Source organism: Quercus robur, chromosome 2 (assembly GCF_932294415.1).
Source record: "Quercus robur chromosome 2, dhQueRobu3.1, whole genome shotgun sequence".
In the NCBI taxonomy this organism is placed as follows: Eukaryota; Viridiplantae; Streptophyta; class Magnoliopsida; order Fagales; family Fagaceae; genus Quercus; species Quercus robur.
The window spans coordinates 7,169,136-7,178,393 of record NC_065535.1 but is presented as its reverse complement, the minus strand read 5'-3'; the positions used below and the strand labels follow the sequence as shown (position 1 = coordinate 7,178,393).

The window sequence follows — 9,258 nt, the reverse complement described above, 5'->3', positions numbered from 1 at the left end:
AGTCTTTGAAGGGTCCTACTTCCTTTTTAGGAGATAACTAGCTATATGGGTTTGTTTATTTTCGCTCTATTTTTTTGTTTGTTGTTCTTAGTGGCAAGGTGTTTTGTGCTAGCTAGCTTTACTAATGTGTTATTTTGAATTGGTGTCAGGTTTTAATGAAAATTTTCATTTATTAAAAAAAGAAAAGAAAAAATAAATAGTGGAATGGAATCAATTAAAGTGAGTATTCTTTTTTTCAATGTGTTTGAAAGTTCATAAAATATGTGAAGGAAAAAAAAAAATGTTATTTTTACTACTACAACCTTTGTATTTTAATAATTGTACTTTTTAAGTAAAAGAAAAAAAAAAGACAAAAATATAATTTCTCCATAGTTAATTAAAAAAAATGAATCGCTCTTCTAACTCTAGGTGTACATCAGCTAATTTGGAGGAGCTTTTTGGCCGCACTAACTTCGTTAGTCTTCTTAAAACACAAACCGCCACCACATCATTGGATCAAAATTCAGGTTGCATCAATGGTGTTGGTATGGTTGCTGAATGCTTCGATTGCTTGAAAGAAAAATAGAAAATAAAATACACAACCATACATACCCAAACATATCTCAAATGAGAGAGAAAATATATCTAGATCCCAAAACTCAGTAGATCTAGAGATCCAAAAGACGCTATAGTGCGGTGGTTCAAGCTAGGTGGTGTAAGAGACCAAAAAGGCGAGGGGAGGAGAATGGTGTGCCCAACTCAGCTTAGGCCAATTTCATTGATTCCGATCAAAGTTTGAACAATCCTACCGTGTTAACCAAACAAAATTTTCTCTTAACCTAGTTTGGTAGAAGATTTCTTCAACTCACTACTTGGCGACTTAAATGATAATTTGCATGTATTTTTAGTCATATAAACTATTCAATAATCGTGTAACTGATTTAGAAAAATATAAGGGCATGGTGATTTGAACGGTCACATAATAAAAAGAAGAAATCTCCTCCAACCTAATTTGATTTATTCCTCCAACCTGATTTGATTTAAACAGAGAAGATTCACCAATGAAGTTGACTTGATTTTGAAGTTTGAGCAAGTAAATTTGGCGCTACTAATAGGTGAGGAATCAAATTGAATATTTCCCTACAAGGCTACAATTGGAGGATCGAATTAATAATTTAGCCTAAAAAGAATAAAAGAAAAGAAAAAGTTTTGGTTATTTACGGACTCTGAGTCTCTGACCTGAAAAAAAGGTTTTAAAAAAAAAGACCAAAAAATAGTGTAGCACATTTATTTTGCAATGACCGGCCCTCATAAAGGGGAACAAAAAAAGGTATGTGTTCCTGCATGCATGACGCTTTTTTTCTCATTTCTAGTGAAAGGTCCAAAGACTAAAAGGTTAAAAAGCATTTATTGGTAGTGGGCCGAAGTGGGCAACAATGAATTGAGCAATTGGGTTGCTAAAAACCTCGTCCACAATTTTGTACTGCGTCTGGGGGCAAATAGCACTCTGTAGTATGTACTATTATGTCTATCTGTATGTGGATCACTCACAGATAACAAATCTGATTTCTGAGGGCCTTTTGAAACTCTCAAAATGCATTGTGTTACTGTCCCTAATCTTCTACAGGATTCAAATCCATAGCCATCTATATTATGATTAGGTAGAAGGTTAAATCAATTCAACAAGTTGCACTCAAAGGAGAGATAGAGAGAGAGTGATTGAAATCATTGTTCAAGATATTTCACACTAACTTGACCCACCTCCTGTCCTTAATCTGGACCTCTTGTCCTTAATCTGGACCCTCCAATGGGCCTGACATGGCTCAAGTATGGCCCATGGGTCCATGGACTGAAAACTATCATGATTTTTTACTGAATTTTAGGTCGTCCTGATAAAGCCATCAAAAGAATGCCTTGGAACTCACGGACTACAGCAAAGTGTTTCATATAATAGAGTTGTACCATTTCACTTTTCTTTTTTCCCCTCCAATCGAGACAAAATTCAAATAAATATGGAACAAAAATCATGCAGAATTAGATAACTTTTTTCCCCCATATTCACGATGAAATAACATTTTACAAATAGGGATATATGCTTTTGCTCGTAGTGTTTAACATTTGAGAAGGGCTAACTCAGTTGAGGACTCAACATAGTCCATTTGCCAATTTGGCCTTCCTAGAGTGAACTCCAGATTAAGCAATGTATTCGATGGTGACATAGAGTTAGAGTCCAACCTCTCCTTCGCGCTATCAGACACATAAACATGGGGGGCTTCAATATTGTGTCCGTCCTCCTATATTTTTTATAAAAAAAAAATGATAATTAATCATTATATTAATTTACAAAGAACTGAATATTTTACAAAAAGAAACAAAAATTCAACATGGTTGGTCTTGTTTTTGATGATACAAACACACACACACACACACATATATATTCATATATATACCTTGGTATCCTTTGCCTTGAAATCAGAATATGTCAAAGCATTTTCATGACTTGATCTACTCCCACTGCTTGTCTCCATTCTGCTCACAAATTTATTGAGATAATCAAAATTAATATTTTAGGATTAAGAATGAAGACACTAGCACAAAGACAAACAAGAGAGGGAAAAAAATGCAAGGCTGTAGCAGTGCTAGGTAGTGGTTTTTTTGGTAGGTGGGTAGGGATCAATATTCTACGGGCAATTAGTTGTTAATAACTTGGCAAGCACAGTACTGAGAGGTTTTAAATTATTTGGAATACTGAGTTAGAAATATAAAAAAAGAACTCTTGGAATCTCAAATTGAAAACCTGTGTTAACAATGAGATAGAGACCAGTTAATTTGCGGACAAAACTTTAGTACGTTTCTTTACGTTTTGTCCCTAAAGTTTCTCAATTAAATTTAATTATGCATTTGTATTTTGTATATATTGACCAGTGCCATCAATGTTATCATTTTCAATGATAATTGAATTCCAATATATGACACTTTTGTCAATGCAAACACATTTTTGAATTTGATCAAACAATGTAAAGTACAACACTAATGAAATTTAAGTATTATCATGGGACAACATAAAGGTTAATCCTTATTCATCTAGAGAATACAGCATTATTACAGAGAGATAACATCTTCCTTCCATGAGATCATGCTTAATTATCAACTGATGAATCCTAATACTACTAAATCATGAGTAAAAATGCATCTAATATCAAGGTTACTCCTTGTTCATCTTCAAAAGTTAATGCTGCATTAAAACACAAAGCACTAAAGCAGTCCTCCGTATGTACGTTTTTTGTCTGTGTCCACAGCCATGGTGAAATCAAGAAAATGGCAACCAAAGATGAAACTTTAATCAACTACTCGATCAGCAAAAAGGCAGCCTAGCTATTACAGAGGTACCCTTTGTGAGCTGTGAGTTAAGAAGCAACCTTAATGTACTCTTTAGATTACAACAGCATTGAGATTTGAACCAAACCCTTGACTTTAAGGACACATTGGGATCAATAATTTCAAAATCTAACGGATATGGGATGTGGGACTTGTTAATAAGGGCAAACATTAAAATCACCCTCACTATTCCTATAGAAACCCTAGGCTTTGTTCACCAAAATCTATGACTTGAGACTCTCACTAATAAATCGTCATTATCTACACCATCAACAAAGACAGACACCTTCTTGGACCAAAAAAGTCCTTCCCCTAGGCGTTTGTGAGTATTCATGCATGTATATGCTTGCACACAAAAAAAAAAAGTGTGTGCAAAAAATTAATGACCTATTAACACTAGTATTAACAGTATTATTCACTATTCAAAGAGGTGAAGTTGCATGTTATAAGAAACAAGCATAGGCATTCACCTTTGGGTTTTTTCTAGTTTTGTGATTGGACTAGCCTTCTCACAAGGTAAGACTCCTTCCACATTAACATGTCCTGGCCTTTGTTTCAATCCAATATCTGTCTGCCCCAGACCTGCAATATTCATCATAGATATAGAGCAATTGCTCTAGCTTTATCAGACACTGATCCAATAATTCACATGGGTCTAAGGTCAGTCCTAGCCCAACTCACTGTGAATCAAATGATAGAGTTTCTGTCGCACTTGGATAGAAAATATCCAAGCTAGCTCAACAACAAAGAGAATAACAGGAAGAGAAATAATGCTTGGTGGGGGTCCTTAGGTGTGGGGAAAATCCAATTACCTGATCCCTTGTCAGTGCTCTTCACTGTTCTATACATCTGCATGAACACCATGGAGAAAAAAATGAGACAATAGTCCACATTGCTAAGATTACCCTCTAGATGCCCTTTTGTCCTTACCCTTTGTTTTCACATCCCTCACTACAAATGGATCTTATCAACTTCAATATAGAAGAATATGTATGATAACTAAAGAGTGAAAAACAAATCTGTGTTCAAAGAAAGGGTGATTTAACAGTACATTAACCCCCACCTGCAAATGACTCTTCACGTGAGCTAGGGTTAGATCCTTCACATTCATCAACTCTAACACAGACTTTGGTGTTGCTCCTGTTAGCAAGGGGAAAAAACAAAAAAAAGTGAGCTTGTTAAAATGTAAAACAAAAGATGTATAATCAACACTTTTGCGCTAAATAAGGAAAAAAGTCCTCCTAATAATCATGAGAGATAGAATAAATAGGTCCAAAAGCTGTTCACCAAGAACTTGTAACTTAGTGACATTCTCCAATTCTTCTTATAAGAAGAACCGAGGTTCAAATTGCCCACCCCACTTGTTAAAAGCAAAATAAATAAATAAAAATAAGAGTCTAGGACTTGGTCTATATTATTACTTTCATGGCCGCCGAGAAGTTCTACTGCGTGAACAAAATGGGCATGGAGGGTCGTAGTCCATCTCATTCTTGGAGCTCTGACACTTCTTTTCACACCACTAATCAATCTTGCATTTCTCTTGAACTCTCGGCCGTAGATTTGAGGTTGATGATTGTGGTGATGATGGTGCTGGTGTTGGTGATGGTGATGTTGATGATAGTTTCTTGGTAGTTGTAGAGATGGGGGACTCAAATCTGACATTTCAAACCCTAAGCTTAACGTGGGCTCAGTAAGACCAAGATTATAAGCCCCAGCTGGGTAGAAGCCGCCATTTTCATGGCTTAAATCGCTTCCACTGCTTCCAGAATCAGTGGTTGAGCTCCTATCACTGTGGAGTACTGCTTTTCTTGTTATCAATCCATCATAGCTCACTTCCTTAGCTTCAAAATCTGCTGAAACTGAAGGTGGGCTGATCTGTAAGGAAAGGTCAGGCAAGGGTGATGGAGTAGTACTGCTAGTAGTTCTCATTATAGGGTTTGAGCTAAGAAACATGAGGGCTGTGGTGGAGATCTAATAGCTTAATCAAAAGACCCACTAGGGGTTCTTAAATAAACAAGGAAATGAGAGAGCTAAGGAACAAATAAGGAAAAGCAAGAATTGGGATGAGAGAGAGGTGAAAAAGAAGGCTGTGAGTTGTGATTATATCATGAGTGCCTCATGATTTGCATTGGTATTAAGAGAGAGAAGAGGAGGCTAATAAGGTAGGCTTTTCAGTAGGATCCTATATGCTAGGGTTGATGGAATAGCAAAATATATAGAGAGGTTAATAAGAAGAAAAAAAGCAGAAACTACTAGTCAGATTAAAAATGCAGGAAAAAGAAAGAAAGAAAGCAGAGTTTTTTTTTGGGGGGGATGAAGGCTTGAAGGAAAAGTTTGTGAAAAGGGTAAGTTGTGTATTTATGGGTGCAGAGGGATCAGAGACCTTTCCACAAAGACAGTCACACAGTAACACAGAGAGAGAGAGAGAGAGGTCCGTTTTAAATAAAGGAGGACCAGAAATATAATGGTGGTTTCTGAGGGGGAATGGTTGGAATTCGAGAAAACAAAAGGGGTACTGTTCTAAGGAATAATGGAATGGGAATTGAGTCACAGTCTCTCTCTCTCTCTCTACATTGATGGATCGCGACCCATTTAAATTCTCCTACTCTTTTTGTATCTATCAGATTCTATTTTTATTGTTTATTTCTTATAAGCTTGTCTTGATTTGGTATATTCTCTCTTTTTTCTTTTTTTTTTCTTTTTTTTTTTCATTAACGAGGATTGACTGGCAGGCTAAAATATCCCTGTTCAAAGTTTGCCCTTATTTAGTTATTGTTCTTGTGGACGTGGCATGAATGATTGTGAAAATTTTAAGGATTTTCTGTTTTGAAAATTCAACACAAACATTATGACTATGTTGCTCATGTCATGATGGCATTGTGTTAAATTGAAATAAGAAATTTAGGGTTTTTTTTTTTTTTTTTGGTTCTTGGCTTGTATGGGAATATAAGCTTAAGAAACAATGTTTTGGACATTATTATGAGTTTGTGACTATAGTTACGCTTTCAAATAGCAAGTAGGAACAAGCCCCCACCACTCAAGAAAATTTATAAAAAAAATGGTTGAAAAAGATTAAGGACTTAAATATCGAATTTTGTGGATAAATTATTTAAATGTGACATATATATGACCACTAATGATTTTGTTTAAATCTAAATTCGGAAAACGAACTTGGTATCATTTTTTATTATTTTGAATTATTTTAGTCAAACAAAAGACCATTATATGTGTTTTTTTTTTTTTTGTGTGTGTGTGTGTGTGGGGGGGGGGGGGGGGGTCTTGAGGTATAACGTAAATGACTAAATGTAGCATTTCCCTTATTATTAAACCCTTAATAATTTCCTAATGATCACCAGAAAAAGAGCCTTCCATATCTTGGGATTCAGTCCAACCCTATAACTCAAGCTAAACCGACCATTGCCAACCCTAGCTAGGCTATATAGTTTCTCTCCATTGACATGAACAGAAGCCAGTGTTAACTGGTCTAAAGTCTTTGGTGCACGCAGCAAATTGCCAATAAATATCGAGCTGTACACGTGCGAACCTTATTTAACAAAAAGAAAATCAGCAAAATAAAAATGGTCTCGTGAGAAATAAGGAGAGGGAGGAATATATATATATATATATATATATATATAAATATGGACTAATAGAAAAGAAGTAGTGTCAGAGCGGCTGGGGTGTCCGGCGACACCAGGGTCGCAGCCCCACATGCCATTCTCAATGACCCACTTCTCATTCTAATGTTTAGACCAACGCGTTTTCCTACTCTCGTGCCACCCTATTGAGTGTTTACTGTGCTTAGTTTACTAGTCACTTTCTATCACCCCCTTCCACTCAACCTACTGTCAAAGTCTTCTATAATAATTGAGAGCCAAAAAAGTTTGCTTTCTTCTTTCATTTTTTTACTTGAAAAACTGGAATAAGAGTGGTTACAAGTAAAACTTTGTTTAAGTATGAGATCCCTTGATATGTGTGTTTCTTATTTGAATATATCCATTGGTATCTGATTGATCACTAATATAATAATAAAAAATGAATAGTTTTAGGGAAAAACTTGTATACTCAATTTTAAAATTTATTAATTTGTGCGATTATGAGTAATGTATATTTTTTGCTCACTACTAATTATATGAATCTATCACTTTTTATTAACCACTCATAATCGTACAAATTAACAAGTTGTGACAAATGGGTGTGTTTGCAAATAGACTAATCAAAATTTTATGTGCAACTCTATAAAAAATGCACAACTTTGTTAAAGATGAAAGACAAGCCTTCCATTAACTACAATTACAACTTATCATATAAATTCTTTGATTATTGTTTTCCATATGATAATATCATTATTTGAAATAAATCAATTTCATCATTCAGATTAAATTTATAAATATATGGATTGACACATTGCTTAGATTTTTGAAATACTTGACACTACATGAATGGTTAAATGTAGGAAATAATTCAAATAAACTCTTTCAATATGAAACTAAAAATAGAGAATCTTGTTCCAAGTTGAGTGTATAAGGTTAATGCCACAATTGAGCTTTAATTTAACATAATGGCATAAAAACCCAACCCAAAAATCATGTATAGTTGGCGCGTGAGGTAGAATGATGGTGAAACATGCAGGTGGGTATAGTAGTAGAGTGAAGTATAAAAACTTCTTAAGGTTTCAATTGAAAGGCTAGCTAGTGTTTGTCTAATCTATAATCAATCTCCTCCCTTCCCCAATATTCCCTCTTCCGTGTCCAATTATTCCTTTGATTACATCCATCTGTCGAGCCCCACCCGCGCGTGCATGGGAACTCACGAAGCGATCGAAAGACCACATTCCACGGCGTAACATGGGGTTCCCATCACGTGACTTATGGACGTGACCTTGTCTAGGTGATAGGCTCTTCTTTGTTCTCTTCCTTTGTTTCTTACCTATTCTCCCTATCTCTCCCGTTTAATATGCTGCATATTCTGTGTTTTGTTTACTTGTATATTTTATACATATAAGCTCGAAAACCCATGTCCTTTTGCCTAAACTTTTTATTCCATTTGTTTATATTTGCTGATTACAGTAACAACAAGATGACTAGAAAACGTTAATCATTTGTTAATACTTTCCGAAGCTGCGGTCAGCGCCTGATGCGCTCTAGATTCTCCGGGAAATGAAACTTTTCTGACTTTTTCTATTACTATTTTAATACTAAATTATTAGTGCTAATTAATTCTCTCTCTCTTTCTCTGTGTATCACTCTTTTTTTTTTCTTTGGTTGGATTGTTGAATACGAATAAAGTTTTGCAAGTGTGGGTATTATCCGGTCAACATGTCTCTGAATGGTTCGCTACTTGTAAAAGTTGTCAAAATTCTAGGGCTATATTCCATTATTCCATGTGTTTGTCCTATAAGACCACTTCACAGTTCCTACTCTCTTTCCTATTTTGGATCTTATATACCCATTCATTTGTTTTTTTTTTTTTTTTTCTTCCTCTTTTATTTTCTGACGACAAGGACCTCGATCCTTTGTTTTCTCATTGAAGCTATCTCTTGCGTGTTATTGTCATTAGGAATCTTTATTTTCTTCATTCTTAACTTAGTACATATATATACATATACCTTAATCACCGTTTGCTTTTTTCTCCAAATTCGAGATGTGATACACATGCCAAAGATCTCTTCATCACCTAACCACACTCTTGACTATATTTCAAAAGGGTAAATTCTGATTTGATTTATCAATAGGAGAATTCCATGGTGCATACTTTTTCTTTTTCTTTTTTACGTATTATACATACCTAATTAACATAAATCATTAGATAAGATTGTCTTATTTCATATATGAACTTGATTATGTACCGTAGACATGGTAATAATAGCATTTTAATTTTTTTTTTGGGGGGGCTAATATG

At 34.9% G+C, this 9,258-nt stretch overlaps 1 protein-coding gene across 1 annotated transcript; it reads right to left on the bottom strand.

The window, feature by feature from the left end:
* Nucleotides 1–1,992: 1,992 nt before the first annotated feature.
* LOC126712126 (probable transcription factor KAN4) lies at nucleotides 1,993–5,923 on the bottom strand. Its single transcript, XM_050411342.1, has 6 exons — nucleotides 4,779–5,923; nucleotides 4,421–4,497; nucleotides 4,170–4,206; nucleotides 3,828–3,939; nucleotides 2,430–2,508; nucleotides 1,993–2,273 (listed from the first exon to the last, which is right to left on the bottom strand). The coding sequence occupies exons 1-6, from the start codon at nucleotides 5,308–5,310 to the stop codon at nucleotides 2,091–2,093; spliced, it is 1,020 nt and encodes a 339-aa protein (XP_050267299.1). The 5' UTR covers nucleotides 5,311–5,923; the 3' UTR covers nucleotides 1,993–2,090.
* Nucleotides 5,924–9,258: the final 3,335 nt, after the last annotated feature.